Source organism: Stenella coeruleoalba (genome assembly GCF_951394435.1).
Source record: "Stenella coeruleoalba genome assembly, chromosome: 6".
Lineage (NCBI taxonomy): Eukaryota > Metazoa > Chordata > Mammalia > Artiodactyla > Delphinidae > Stenella > Stenella coeruleoalba.
In genome coordinates this window covers 123698303-123714247 of record NC_137151.1, presented here as the reverse complement: position 1 = coordinate 123714247, position 15945 = coordinate 123698303, and the positions used below count along the sequence as shown (strand labels likewise).

Below are 15945 nucleotides of genomic sequence, written 5' to 3'. Positions count from 1 at the left end.
TGGAGGGGGAGAAGGCGGTGATGGGGGCGTGGAGGAGGAATATTTAAATGGAAGGTCAGTAAATGGCCCAGGGAGCCGGCAGTGGTGCCGGTGGTGGTTTCCGTTATCGATTGCTGTGTGACAGACCTCCCCAGTGGCTTGAAACCATAAAGTACGCCTCTCATGATTCTGAAGGGCCACTGGGCTCAGTGGGGGCGTTCTCCCCAAGGTGTTTCATGATGGAGCAGTAAATGGCGGCTGGGACTCCAGCCATCTGAAGACTGGACAGGACTGGACATCCAAGACCATTCCCTCCATGACTGTGCTGTTGCTGGCTGTCAGCTGGGAGCTCAGCTGGGGCTGGTGACCAGACCTCCTCTACCCGGCCCCTCCCCGTGGCCTTCCACGGCGCGGCAGCTAGGTCCCCAGGGGGAACATCCTAAGGGCAAACATTTCAAGAGGTTCAGGCAGAAGCTGGAAGGATCCTTGTGACCCAGCTGCAGAAGTCACACAGAGTCACTTTCACCACATTCTACTGGTCAAGAGAAAGTCACAGGCCAGCCCAAGTTCAAGGACAGTGGACTACACAGCATGTGAATACCAAAGGTGCGACTCATTGAGGGGCCGTCCCGGCCGCCCATGGTAGTGGTGGTGGTGGTAGATTTGGTTTAGAGATGATGATGGTGCTGTTGGAAATGGCGGTGATGGTGACCACAGCCTGGAAGTGGTGGAGATGCTGGTGGTCATGACCGCAGCCTGGAAGTGATGGAGATGCTGGTGGTCATGACCGCAGCCTGGAAGTGATGGAGATGCTGGTGGTCATGACCACAGCCTGGGGGTGATGGAGATGATGGTGGTTGTGACTGCAGCCTGGTGGTGATGGAGATAGCGGTGGTCATGACCACAGCCTGGGGGTGATGGAGATGATGGTGGTTGTGACCACAGCCTGGTGGTGATGGAGAAGCTGGTGGTCATGGTGGCGGTCATGGTAGAGGAGATGGCGGTAGCGATGACCTGGTAGCCATGGTGCATTGCTGATAATAATAAAAACTATTAGGTCAGACTTGGTTTCTATTCATCCTTCATTAGTCACAATAGCACCACCAAAACAGAGAGGATATATGTCCTTTCTGGTTGATCTTAAGTTCCTGGTCAGTGTGATTTGCTAGAAGAACAACCCTTTACTCCCCATACATTATAAACTCTTAGCTTATTAGCCACTCCGTTTGCAATATGCATTCGTTTCTGTCTTGATAAAGTGTGATCATAATCACAATGTTATATGCAAAGCACAGGAAGACTTTGGGTGCAGTTATTTCTCCACCCATCTAGGGACTTCTCCATCTTCTGGGGCCTGCAAGCCCTCCACTGGATCCTTTGCAACCAGCCAGCATCAAAGGAAAAGAAAGAAAGATAGTATAAATGATCTCTCAGGAGATTTAGGGACCAGACTGAGGAGGGGCCAACAGTTCTTCTAGCCACATTGGCCAGAATGCCTCACGAGGCCCCACCAGGGTTCAAGGGGGCAGGGATGTGTAGTTTAGCCAAGGAAGGAGTCGACACAGAGATGGGTGTGCACCAGCGTTCTCTGCCCGCTACAGAGGATTCCACGCTCCTGGCTTCATCAGAGCTTTCCCACTCCCGTGCCCCTTGGTTAGATTCTCTGTGTCTCTCTGTCTCTCTCTGTCTCTCTCTCTCTCTCTGTATTGTATATATATTTTAAGCTATCTTAATGGAATAAGGTAGAGTATTATTAATTTTCAGGGCCTAGAACATTATTCTTGACTTTGAACAGTTTCGATTGTCTGACAAAACCATAGGCCCTTTCGAAATGAAGCTATTGATGTATAACAAGGACAGGTGTGTTCTTTTGATAAAGTGCCAGGCCTCTCTAGGGACTCAGATCACAAGACAGATTCCAGCTTGAATCGCCTCACGGCAGCATCGTGGGAGAGGAAGGAGGAAGCATCCCTTCACCGGTGGGCGGATGATAAACCTGCAGCAGTGGTCATCTTGGGCCCAGGGCTCTGTCCACTCAACCACATGTGTCTCACATATTTCTTTCTCGGTGGGTGATTTGTTCAGGCTGCCATTCTCACCAACATCATAAATGCTGCCCAGCGTTTCCTCCAGTGACCTTGAAGTTACCATAGCCACAGTGGCTGGGACATCTATCTTAAAGAAAGACTATTCCTGTCTTTGCAATGATCAAAAACGGTCTCTTGGGCTTCCCTGGTGGCACAGTGGTTGAGAGTCCGCCTGCCGATGCAGGGGATGCGGGTTCGTGCCCCGGTCCGGGAAGATCCCACATGCCGCGGGGCGACTGGGCCCGTGAGCCATGGCCGCTGAGCCTGCGCATCCGGAGCCTGTGCTCCGCAATGGGAGAGACCACAACAGTGAGAGGCCCGCGTACAAAAAAAAAAAAAACGGTCTCTTGCATCCTGTAAAGCCTGGGCTGCAGATCCATAACTTGGGCCCTTGCTTGTCCACCTGTCTGCTGGCAGCCGAGGACCAAAGGTGCATGGGACACTCGACCCAACTTCTCAGATTCTCCAGGCGGTGTGGGGGAGTGACAGGGCTGAGAAGAGAAGGGCAGATCAGCCAGAGGAAACGCGGTCCTTAAGGTTTACCAAATATAATTCAATAGCTACCTGCTTTCCCCAAATCAAGCGGTTTCCTTCAAAATGTCTCTGCAAAGAAAATCCACCCCCAGGTTGATTAATGCCATGTCTAGTCCCCAGAAATCCCTCTGGGCTTCCTTCTCTCCACGTTCCTCATGCCTCCTCCTGTCTCTCTTCCCCGGGGTCTGCTCCGCTAATAACCCGATTCATCACAGGCCCCCCACCTTAGACCCTGTGTCTGCTCGGAGGGGTCCCGCCCATGTCTTTTTTTTTTTTTTAACATCTTTATTGGGGCATAACTGCTTTACAATGCTGTGTTAGTTTCTGCTTTATAACAAAGTGAATCAGCTATACATATACATACATTCCCATATCTCCTCCCTGTTGCGTCTTCCACCCTCCCTATCCCACCCCTCTAGGTGGACACAAAGCACCGAGCTGATCTCCCTGTGCTATGCGGCTGCTTCCCACTAGCTATCTATTTTACATTTGGTCGTGTATTTATGTCCATGCCACTCTCTCACGTCGCCCCAGCTTACCCTTCCCCCTCCCTGTGTCCTCAAGTCCATCCTCTACGTCTGCATCTTTATTCCTGTCCAGCCCCTAGGTTCATTAGAACCTTTTTTTTTTTTTAGATTCCATATATATGCGTTAGCATACGGTATTTGTTTTTCTCTTTCTGACTTACTTCACTCTGTATGACAGACTCTATGTCCATCCACCTCACTACAAATAACTCAATTTCGTTTCTTTTTCTGGAATCCTAGACTGCAGAGGCCAGAAGCTCATCCCAATCACATTATTCACCCTCTTGTGCTTTTGCAAAATCCCAAATAAAAATGAATTTTAAGAGACTGTGTCATCTCAAGCACTAGCCAGGATAGAATCAATTGGGAATGAATCAACTGGGAATGAATCAACTGGGAATGCCAAGAGCAGAGAAGGGGCCCCGAAGACCAGATTCCTTTCAGCCTAAAGAAGGGGAAGGGGATGGAGATTAGTCTGAAGAACTGAAGAGCCCTCTACATCCGAGAAAGGAAGGTAAAACACGGCAGCAGGTCCAGAGAGCCCCTCAGCTGCCTTGAACCGTTTTGTAGCCCCGGCCTCTGGTCCTCACGGCCACGCCCGTTGCCAGTCCCCAAGCCTGTTGTGCTTTTGTGCCCACCACCACCCCTCCCCCGCTGGACAAAGGCTTGGCAGCCTGCTCGTGCCTCCAGTACAGGCTGTGGGGCTGCCACTGCAATGAACCACCAGGCTAGAGCTCCCTCCACGCCTGAATCCCCTCTTTGCCCCAGAGCAGCTATTTAAGGGCCAAGAACCCATGATCCGGTGGCTTTGTACAAGCAATAGAAGCTGTTCTTTTAAAGGCTAGTAAGTCTAGTTCATCAGACATGAGAAGGGAGTCAAGCCTGATTCTCTCTCCCCTTCTCTGGATCTGGAGATGGCTGGGGGCAAGTGGGCAAGTCCCACCGCAGCTGTGACTGCACCACCATTAAAATATAATGAGCTTGGGGAAGTCATCAATGTTTCAGGTATTTTGACGAAGCTTGACCAAGACTTTACACGAATGTCATACACGTTCATTGTCAATAGGGTGTTTACATGCCCACGCTAGACCAGAGTAATTGTCGTTTTTTGCATCACTCTTTTTTTATTGGAGTATCGTTGATCTACAATATCGTGTTAGTTTCAGGTATACAGCACAGTGATTCAGCTGTACGTATATATGTATATTCTTTTCCAGATTCTTTTCCCTTATATGTTTTTACAAAATACTGAGTAGAGGTGCCTGTGCTATACAGTAAGTCCTTGTCGGCTATCTGCTTTATATATAGTAGAGTGTATCTGTTAAGCCCGACGTCTGCATCACTATTACTGAATCTTTACTTGCAGGGATTTTTGTGTTAAAATACAGGGAGGCTGTGACTTTCACAGCTTAACAGGGAGGCACGGGAGAGCTGACCTTTGTCGCTGGGAAGCCCTTGGCCCCCACTGTTTGTCCCGTCCACGCTGCAGGTAGGAATTTCACCCACGGGTGCCCACGTCTGAAGCTGCTCTGGGTTCCCAGCCTGGAGTATCTACCAGGTCCCCAGGTTTAGGGGTTCTCACCAGTGACTGTCCCATAAAACGTGTTCCCTTCTCAGGACCCAGAGTCACCACTCAGACCTGTTTGCACGGCTTCTAGATGTTATGAATGAGGACAGGAGACAGACGAGATCCCAAGGGATGGTGTCATCTGGTTGTTGTTGTTGCTGTGTGTTTTTACCACGGGCTGTGTCTCCTGATGTCTAACTCTACAGCAGTTGTATTTAGATAAGGGTAATCCTCCCCTGTTCCAATCTGTCTTTTACACAGATATGCTTAGAAATACGCTGTAGTTTATTTTGTGTTAGCTTTTATAATTGATGTTTGACTGAGCATTAGGAAACTTTGGTACCAAGTGGAATGACTTGATAGTAATAAAATTACAGAAGTAACAGTAATAAAGCTACAGGAGAGAAAGTGTCCACCATATGCCAAACAGTTTCTTCCAAGTGATTTGTACACGTTCTTGTCCTTATTTCTCATAGCAGCTTGAGAAGGAAATCTTTCTACTCCCACTTTTACCTTAGATGGGTTCAGGTTCAAATAAACCCACCAAGGAAGTAGCAGTGTAGACGCAGGAGGAAGATGTTGCTTTAGGCAAATTTGGGGGCCCCCGTGGCCCTTGCTGGTCTCACTGCAGCTCTCATCCCTTGATGGCTAACCTTCCACCGTTGGAAGACACCACAGGCCCCATGATAACATGCACCCCTTCCCAGCAACTCAGCTCACCTTGGGGCCAAGCATCTCCTGCCAAGGAGGACAGTGGAGGCACATTGTTGGAATAACTCGTGGCCCCAAAAGCCAGACTCTGATGTGGGTCCTAGTTACGTTCCAAGTCATTCTATCCCTTGACAGTCATTGGACCTTTTCACCTCATCAGGTACTTTTGGATCAATGTAGTTGGATGCTGCAGTCACGTCACACACCTGACAGTGCTCAGATCATGCAGTAAATCTTCAGTGTTTAAACACTGTTTCAAATATTCCTCAAAGAAGGTCAAAATGCTCTAGAGACATCTGGCCAGATCTTCTCAGTACCGCGGCTGGTTCTGATACGGAAGGCCTTACCCTGTCCGCATCCTTCCTCACTGTCTGGATGGGTAGAACTAAACACACCACAGCAAGTCTCATTTATTTCCCTGGAGCCTCTCTTGACAGAATAGACATAGTTCTCAAAGTGTAATCTCGTCTCAGATGTTGTATGGAAGACCATCCTATCTCTAAGGTTACGTAAACATCAGGGATAATTTCATAATTCATCTTCACAGCATCCCTGTGTTCTAAGCGAAATCTCCCGGTCACCCCAGGTCCCACTGACCCACACAGCAACAGGACACCCATCTGGTAGATCTGTTAATCTGTGCTGTTTTTCCATTGTTGGGGGCAGAGAATAAAGGGTCCAGTTGCTCTGTCTAATAGGACGTGTGGGACAGTGTCTTACACCCAATGGGAACCGAGCCCAGCCATGGCTGATGGAAATTGGACTCTGCGTTCCAATTCCACGCATAAAAATCATGTAAGAAATGAACTTTATAGCTCAAAGAAGTCCGACTCCTACTTAGCCAAATGCCATAGACACCCACGTAAATTTCCAATGTTGGAAGATTTTGAACATCTTTGAAGGTACCACCCTAAAACTATACTGACCCTAGTTTAATTTTTCCTTGTCAATTCAAGGGGCTCGTAGTCTGCAGACCTCAGGGCCATCCACGTGCATCCCTTATGCTTGAAAATCCCTCGGGGCAGAGCATTTGGTCAGGTGGCTTCCTGCTCATTTGAATTACAAATCGGAGCAGACCTCCTGTGCTCTCCTTTCTTGGTGAGCCACCGCTTTGTCCTGGGAACTGGGTCAATGCTGCTTTCTCTGTGGTGACTCCTGTTCTCTGTCTTTTCCATCACTTTGGATACAACAGTTTTGTGGAAAGAAATCATTCAGCGCCACAGCGGAGTCATCACCGGTGCCCTGAGTGTCAGTTGCTTGGCAAAGATCACCGACGGCTTCACCCAGGGCCACATCGTCCAGGTGGTGAAGGAGGTGCTCACGGAGCGCAGAATCCGGCAGCAATCTCACAAGCCGCTCACCGCCCTCGAGTTCATCCCGCCTCTCACCAGCATGAGTCCCGTCTACCAAGAGGAAGAAGAGAGCTTTAAGGTAAACGCAACGCCTACCTGGCCAGGTCCTAGCAGCAAACACTTGTCACGTCACCTCCTCCCTCCAGTCCCCTGGGATTCATGCATTTGGACTCTACCATACCCAGTAAAATTTAGAAACTCGAAATTTGGGGGCCACAGTATTTTTCTGGCCTTAGCAGTAAAGCACGTCTTCCAAATTTTAGGAAAATTGTGATCCATGACCTTATAAATGAACAGCCAAATTGCAGAACTGAGTAGCAGCTTCAAAACCATTGGATTTGCACACACACACACACACACACACACACACACACACCCTCTCTTGGTTCTCACTGGGTTTTACTTCATAATTCACGTAATGGAACAAGTTTTGCATGGAAAAAACCAGTCCCTAAACAGTGTACTTCCAGCCAATGCTGCTTTTGCTCCATATTTGCCCTGGTACACGTCATCTTCTAGTACACTTGCGATAGGAAATCACAAGAAAATTCGCCAACATTTAGTTTTCGTATTTTTTTTTTTTTTTTTTTTTGCAGTACACGGGCCTCTCACTGTTGTGGCCTCTCCCGTTGCGGAGCACAGGCTCCGGACGCACAGGCTCAGCGGCCACGGCTCACGGGCCCAGCCGCTCCGCGGCACGTGGGATCCTCCCGGACCGGGGCACGAACCCGCGTCCCCTGCATCGGCAGGCGGACTCCCAACCACTGCGCCACCAGGGAAGCCCTAATTTTTGCATTTTTGAACACACTCTGATATGTTCACGGAACTTTTTAGATCTGGAGGAAGCTTTGAGAATTAACTCTTCATATCCCTCGATATGGGAGGAAAAGAACTAGCCAAGAGTGATGTGCCTTTTCCAGGTACAATGAGTTTTACAGCCTTCGTCCCCAAGGCCCAGGCCAGCAGGCAACCCCTCCAAATCCTGTGAATAAGAATGAGTACAGTTGTGTTCTCTTTCTGAACCTAAAGGTAGTTTTCTTGGCCAACTGGGAAAAAAAGGGAGGAGAACTGTATCCATGCAATTATATCCACCACCATCTTAGCCATGCAGTCACCAGAGAGAGAGTTGTAATTCCCATTCAAGCCTCTTGTCTCTGAAAGCCTGCTTGGGATTAGGAAAATTCCCTCTATGAAGTGTCACTTTTCCACCAACTCTAGAAACTGTTTCGCCTCTGCTTTGCTGCTGATGCTTCAGTGAAGGTTGAAAATAGTCTCAATACTGATCCCCAAAATAATGATCTGCACAAGGGTTGCACAAGTAGTTGATCTTGATCTTGATCTGCACAAGTAGTTTCATTAGGTCCCATTTGTTTATTTTTGTTTTTATTTCTGTTTCTCTAGGAGGGGGGTCAGAAAGGATCTTGCTGTGATTTATGTCATAGAGTGCTCTGCCACTGTTTTCCTCTGAGGGTTTTATAGTGTCTGGCCTTACATTTAGGTTTTTCATCCACTTTGAGTTTATTCTTGTGTATGGTGTTAGGGAGTGTTCTAATTTCATTCTTTTACATGTAGCTGTCTGTTTTTCCCAGAACCATTTATTGAAGGGGTGTCTTTTCTCTATTGTATATTCTTGCCTCTTGCCTCCTTTATCAAAAATAAGGTGACTGGGCTTCCCTGGTGGCGCAGTGGTTGAGAGTCCACCTGCCGATGCAGGGGACGCAGGTTCGTGCCCCAGTCTGGGAGAATCCCACGTGCCGCAGAGCGGCTGGGTCCGTGGGCCACGGCCGCTGAGCCTGCGCGTCCGGAGCCTGTGCTCCGCAGTGGGAGGGGCCACAGCAGTGAGAGGCCCACGTACCGCAAAAAAAAAAAAAAAAAAATAAGGTGACCATACATGCATGGGTTTATCTCTGGGCTTTCTATCCTGTTCCAGTGATCTATATTTCTGTTTTTGTGCCAGTACCATACTGTCTTGATTACTGTAGCTTTGTAGTATAGTCTGAAGTCAGGGAGCCTGATTCCTCCAGCTCCATTTTTCTTTCTCAAGATTGCTTTGGCTATTCGGGGTCTTTTGTGTTTCCATACAAATTGTGAAATTTTTTGTTCTAGTTCTGTGAAAACTACCATTGGTATTTTGATAGGGATTGCACTGAATCTGTAGATTGCTTTGGGTAGTATAGTCATTTTCACAATGTTGATTCTTCCAATCCAAGAACGTGTTATATCTCTCCATGTGTTTGTATCAGCTTTAATTTCTTTCATCGTGTCTTATAGTTTTCTGCATACAGGTCTTTTGTCTCCTTAGATTTATTTATTCTAGGTAGATTTATTCCTAGGTATTTTATTCTTTATCTTGCAGGGGTAAATGGGAGTGTTTTCTTAATTTCTCTCTCAGATTTTTCATCATTAGTGTATAGGAATGCAAGAGATTTCTGTGGATTAATTTTATATCCTGCTACTCTAACAAATTCATTGATTAGCTCTAGTAGTTTTCTGGTAGCATCTTTAGGATTCTCTATGTATAGTATCATGTCCTCTGCAAACAGTGACAGCTTTACTTCTTCTTTTCTGATTTGGATTCCTTTTATTTATTTTTCTTCTCTGATTGCTGTGGCTAAAAACTTCCAAAACTATGTTGAATAAGAGAGGTGAAAGTGGACAACCTTGTCTTGTTCCTGATCTTTGAGGAAATGGTTTCAATTTTTCACCATTGAGAATGATGTTGGCTGTGGATTTGTCATATATGGCCTTTATTATGTTGAGGTAGGCTCCCTCTATGCCTACTTTCTGGAGGGTTTTTATTATAAATGGGTGTTGAATTTTGTCAAAAGCTTTTTCTGCATCTATTGAGATGATCATATGGTTTTTCTCCTTCAGTCTCTTAATATAGTTTATCACATTGGTTGATTTGCATATATTGAAGAATCCTTGCATTTCTGGGATAAACCCCACTTGATCATGGTGTGTGATCCTTTTAACGTGCTGTTGGATTCTGTTTGCTAGTATTTTGTTGAGGATTTTTGCATCTGTGTTCATCAGTGATATTGGCCTGTAGTTTTCTTTCTTTGTGACGTCTTTGTCTGGTTTTGGTGTCAGGGAGATGGTGGCCTCATAGAATGAGTTTGGGAGTGTTCCTCCCCCTGCTATATTTTGGAAGAGTTTGAGAAGGATAGGTGTTAGCTCTTCTCTAAGTGTTTGATAGAATTTGCCTGTGAAGCCATCTGGTCCTGGGCTTTTGTTTGTTGGAAGATTTTTAATCACAGTCTCAATTTCAGTGCTTGTGATTGGTCTGTTTATATTTTTTATTTCTTTCTGGTTCAGTCTTGGAAGGTTGTGCTTTTCTAAGAATTTGTCCATTTCTTCCAGGTTGTCCATTTTATTGGCATAGAGTTGCTTGTAGTAATCTCTCATGATCCTTTGTATTTCTGCAGTGTCAGTTGTTGCTTCTCCTTTTTCATTTCTAATTCTACTAATTTGAGTCTTCTCCCTTTTTTCTTGATGAGTCTGGCTAATGGTTTATCAATTTTGTTTATCTTCTCAAAGAACCAGCTTTTAGCTTTATTGATTTCTGCTATTGTTTCCTTCATTTCTTTTTCATTTATTTCTGATCTGATCTTTATGATTTCTTTCCTTCTGCTGTGTGGGTTTTTTGTTCTTCTTTCTCTAATTACTTTAGGGGTAAGGTTCGGATGTTTATTTGAGATGTTTTCTGTTTCTTGAGGTAGGATTGTATTGATATAAACTTCCCTCTTAGAACTGCTTTTGCTGCATCCCATAGGTTTTGGGTCGTCGTGTTTTCATTGTCATTTGTTTCTAGGTATTTTTTGATTTACTCTTTGATTTCTTCAGTGATCTCTTGCTTATTTAGTAGTGTATTGTTTAGCCTCCATGTGTTTGTATTTTTTACAGTTTTTTTCCTGTAATTGATGTCTAGCCTCATAGCATTGTGGTTGGAAAAGATACTTGATACGATTTCAATTTTCTTAAACTTACCAAGGCTTGATTTGTGACCCAAGATATGATCTGTCCTGGAGAATGTTCCATGAGCACTTGAGAAGAAAGTGTGTCCTGTTGTTTTTGGATGGAATGTCCTATAAATATCAATTAAGTCCATCTTGTTTAATGTATCATTTAAAGCTTGTGTTTCCTTATTTATTTTCATTTTGGATGATCTTTCAATTGGTCAAAGTGGGGTGTTAAAGTCCCCTACTATGATTGTGTTACTGTTGATTTCTTCTTTTATGTCCCCTTTTATAAAAGGGGAAATAACTGTCTACCTAAAATTTGTATCCAGCTAAACTAACATCCAAGAGATTGGAAAAAATAAAGATACTTTAAGACACACAAAGATTGAGATAGTGTCCTACTCACTTAGCATTTGCCTTATGTATTGAGGTGCTCCTATGTTGGGTGCATAAATATTTACAATTGTTGTATCTTCTTCTTGATAGATCCCTTGACCATTATGTAGTGTCCTTCTTTGTCTCTTGTAATAGTCTTTATTTGAAAGTCTATTTTGTCTGATATGAGAATTGTCGCTCCAGCTTTCTTTTGATTTCCATTTGCATGGAGTATCATTTTCCATCCCCTCACTTTCAGTCTGTATGTGTCCCTAGGTCTGAAGTGGGTCTCTTGTAGACAGCATATGTATGGATCTTGTTTTTGTATCCATTCAGCCAGTCTATGTCTTTTGGTTGGAGCATTTAATCCATTTACATTTAAGGTAGTTATCTATATGTATATTCCTATTACCATTTTCTTAATTGTTTTGGGTTTGTTATTGTAGGTCTTCTTCTCTTGTGTTTCCTGCCAAGAGAAGTTCCTTTAGCATTTGTTGTACAGCTGAATTTGGTGGTGCTGAATTCTCTTAGCTTTTGCTTGTCTGTAAAGGTTTTTATTTCTCCATCGAATCTGAATGAGATCCTTGCTGGGTAGAGTAATCTTGGTTGTAGGATTTTCCCCTTCATCACTTTAAATATGTCCTGCCACTCCCTTCTGGCTTGCAGAGTTTCTGCTGACCCCACATCCATTTCTGCTTCCTGTCATATCTCCAGGACCTGGCACAGCACCTGGTCCCACCTAGATGTTCAGTTAACTTGTTTAGCGGCAAATGGATTGAGCAGATGGATAGAATGAAACTGTCACTGTGCTGAGTAATGTGATTCCATGGCTGTAGTTGCTGGTAATCAGGTCTATCATTTTCACCCTGAGAAATTTCACCCAGCTGCGCTTCTGACAACATGTCAGACTAGGGTCTTGCAGATTCTCCAAACACATGTACCTGCACAATGGACATGATGGAGAAGATATTGAATGATAATGATGTAATAGTTTTAATAGTGTTAGCTAATACTTATGACTACTTATGTGCCAGGCACCCTATTAACTCAGTTAGACCACACCATTTACCCTATTTTGCAGATGGGGAAACTGAGTTATAATGAGGTGTAGTAGGCAGAATATTGGCTCCCCAAAGAGGTCTACATCTGGGTCCCTGGAACCTGGGCCTATGTTAGGTTACATGGCAAAGGCGAATTAAGGTTTCAGATGGAATAAGTTTGCTAATTAGCTGACCTTAAGACAGATTACCCTGAATTATCCTTATGAGTCCAGTGTAATCATAAAAGTTAGAAGAGGGCACAAGAAGAGAAACCAGAGAAATGGCAGTGTGAGGAATCATTGAGACTCCAGGTAGCACAACACTGCTAGCTCAAAGCTAGAGATGGGGCCACAAGCCAGGATAGCCGGTGGCCTCTGGAAACTACAAAAGACAAGGGGACAGATTCTCCCCTGGAACTCCAGAAAGGAACACAGCCTGCAGACACCTTGATTTTAGCCCCATGAGACCCATTTTGGACTTCTGATCTACAGAACTATGAGATAATAAGTGTTTTTTTAAGCCATGTGGTAATTTGCTGCAGCAGCCAAAACAAAACAAACAAACAAACAAAAACCACAAGAGGCAAAATGACTTGTTCCAGGTCACACAGCTTAAAAGGAGTAGAGCTAAAATTCAAATCTCACTCCACAGCCAATTTTATTGACCATATTCCATACTGTGCCTCAGTAAATTAGGAGTCCATCACCTTAAGTACTTGGCCACCTCACCTTACGTTGAAAGGTGAGTCAACGCTCAAAGAAGAATGAGAAAATCCCCAAGTGCCAGAAACAAAGATAAATCTCAAACACAGGGACAAACAGATGCCTGGCAGGTAGCATAGAGAGAAATAAATGATAGAAAACAAAGATTAGGAGTTGTAGCAGATAAAATGACAAATCTGCTGCTTCTATGACTGGATCTTTGATATCCCAATATCACCAAGGAGCGTTAGCTTCTATACACCCTATAAGTCCTGGTTCTAGATGTGGGTTTAGAGAACCACGTGGAAGCAAGTACAGTACTGCTAGGGAGGTAGGTATAATGAGAGAGAGAGAGAGAGAGAGACCAAAACAAATCTGAAAATCAAAATTCCAAAACATTTTAGGAAATCTAGTGTTACATACAATCTTCAAACAAAAATGATTAAAAGACAATGGTTTAAACAAAAACATTTAGATTAATATGATTAAGATGTTCAAGAAAATAAATGAAGGCATAACTTCCATTAGAGATACAAAGTTTTGAAACAAAGACAGGCAGAAATGGAATAAAAACAGATAATTATGAAAAAAATCACAAAAAGAAAGCTTTGAAATGAAAAATAAGGTAACTAACATAAAAAGCCAAAAAATAAAAGAGGTGTGAACTCTTTTCACAACTCTTTCACAGCTCCCCCCAGAAGGCAACATAGAAAAATAAAAACATAAAACCTATAAACTGCAAGTAAGAACCTTTGAAGACACTGACACCCAACTAATGGCAGTTCTAGCAGAAGAGAAGAAATGTCAGAGCAACAATTATTTGAAGAAATACTTGCTGAGAATTTTCCTTAATTAAAGACCTGACTTCTTAGGTTAAAAACAAACTCCACATGACCAGCAGAACACATGAAACAAATCTACACCTACATGCATTATTGTGAACCTAAGAACAAGGCAACAGGCCAGTCTTAAGACACCAGATTACCTGCAAAGAAGCAACTGGGAGATCAGACATCTCCTTGGCAAAAATAGACACCAGAAGAAAGTGAGAGTATATCTGCAAAGCGCTGAGGAAAAATAACTGTCTACCTAAAATTTGTATCCAGCTAAACTAACATCCAAGAGATCGGAAAAAATAAAGATACTTTAAGACACACAAAGACTGAGCTAGTGTCCTACTCACACACTTCAGACTACAGTTTGGAAATACCAAATAAAATTGAAGATGCTCATGGCCTTCAACCAGGAGTTCTATTTCTGTGTGTATGCCCCAGGGAAGTTTTCTCATTGGTGTATAAGGAGATATAAAAGTTGTGAATTTCAACATGGTTCATAATAACAAAATATTGGAAATGACCTATATGTCCATTAATGGGAGAATTGATAAGTAAGTTGTAGCATAGTCATTTAATGAAATAATATAACCACAGAGCTTGTAAACCAAAGTGTTTCTCAGATTTCAAATAAATGTGAAAGTTGAGAAAAATGTCATCACAGGGCCAGCTGCAATCATTAAGTGCTTTGGGGTGCTCCAGTATTTCTGCCATGTTTTTGACAGTATCCCTCAGTCCAGCTGCTGGTGGCCTTGTCTGAACCATAGGGAGCCATTCACATTACCAAGAAAACCCACACCTTCAGGATAGAGCAAGCTTCCCAGGAAGTCAGGTGACTTAGTTGGGAAGGGTCGTTGGTTAGATCTGGCCAGTGATCCTCCTTAACCGTTAACTCCTTGAGATAGAAGTTTCAAATTGTATAGAAATACAGGTTGGTAAACCCACGTAGAAAGAATTTGTATTGAACATACATTAAATGCCCAACGTTTAATGGCTGCTTGCCCCTTTCCGTTCAGTGAGCTTTTCTTTATTTTTAAGGGCATACTAGTGAATTCACATCATTTTGATATTTTCCTGAACGTCTGTTCGATTTCAGGACTGGTACGCCAAGACCCCTATGAGTAAAAAGCGAGCCTTGGCATTAACAGGAGATAACAAAGAAAACGAAAAGGACAAAGGAAAAGAGAAGGAGAAGAAAGGGATAAAGGAGAAAAAGAAAAAGTAATGCCTCTCTGAGGAGCCAGGGATGGAGGTGGGCCCGACTCTCCAGGGGGGAGATTGACCATTGCCTGTGTGAAGACCCACACTGATGCCCTACGTCCGCCAGCCCTGCCCTCGCTCAGTTAGATCTTCGTAGGCTGACCACCAAGTCAGTTGTGCATAACAAGTGTTTCTAGAGCTTGTAATTATCTCTTAATCTATATTAAAGTTTGTATATAAGCAAAACTCACTCTTCACACACTCCACAATCTATCCCAGTTGGACACTTCATCTCATCGGTACTAGTTGCTAAATTTAAATTTTGATACTTAGAAAATACCCTAATCTGACAACTAGTAAATTCATTCAGTCATCGGTGCTACTAGCTTTTTATTAATAATCTTGCACATATCTTAATAAATTCATTCTTTGCTCTATTCATGTATTCTATATAATCGAATAGAAACTTTTTCTTGGACTGACTCAGTAATTTGGTTGCTGGAGCTAAAAAAGATCTTTTAAATTAACGCTTTCAATCTTCTGACTTTGAAGATGGGGAAACTAAGGCCCAAGGCCACACAGCTAATATTTGGAACATTGGGACTATGTCATTGCCTCTTAGTTCCCGGGTTCCTGCTCTTGGGAAACACTGGAGCAGCGGCAGGCCAATGGCTAGATGAAAACTACGACCCCAAATAGGGTAAAAATAGGAGAAGAGAAACTCTAAATAAAGAAGTAAGAAATTCTAAGAAAGAAAAAGATTAAAGAATAGAAAGGTGAGGGTCAAAAGATAAATTTCAATTTTGTAAGAATCTGAAAGGTTACTTGGCGGCATATTGTAAGTAACCCGCTTCTAAATTGTGGTGAGAACACAATCAAAGGAAGGAGACAAATTAAGCTGCGATAAATTCACTGGAATTTAATTCAAATTAACTACTGCGCAGTTTTTGGTTACACCACAGAAAGTTCTACAATCTCCTAGTCCATAGACCAAGCTAGATCTCCAGGCTTTCCTGGGATTTTCAGCGGGTTAGATCTTTAATGCCCAAAACTACCAGTGGTTCCCAGCTGTCTTCT

The 15945-nt window shown here is 43.7% G+C and overlaps 1 protein-coding gene across 1 annotated transcript in view; it reads left to right on the top strand.

The window, feature by feature from the left end:
- DRC11 (dynein regulatory complex subunit 11) overlaps positions 1-15387 on the top strand; it is a 167138-nt gene extending 151751 nt beyond the window's left edge. Inside the window, exons 18-19 of the mRNA XM_079924891.1 lie at positions 6598-6836; positions 14765-15387. Coding sequence (XP_079781017.1) covers positions 6598-6836; positions 14765-14893 — 368 coding nt within the window. The 3' untranslated portion in view covers positions 14894-15387. The remainder of the gene's footprint in view (positions 1-6597; positions 6837-14764) is intronic.
- Positions 15388-15945: the final 558 nt, after the last annotated feature.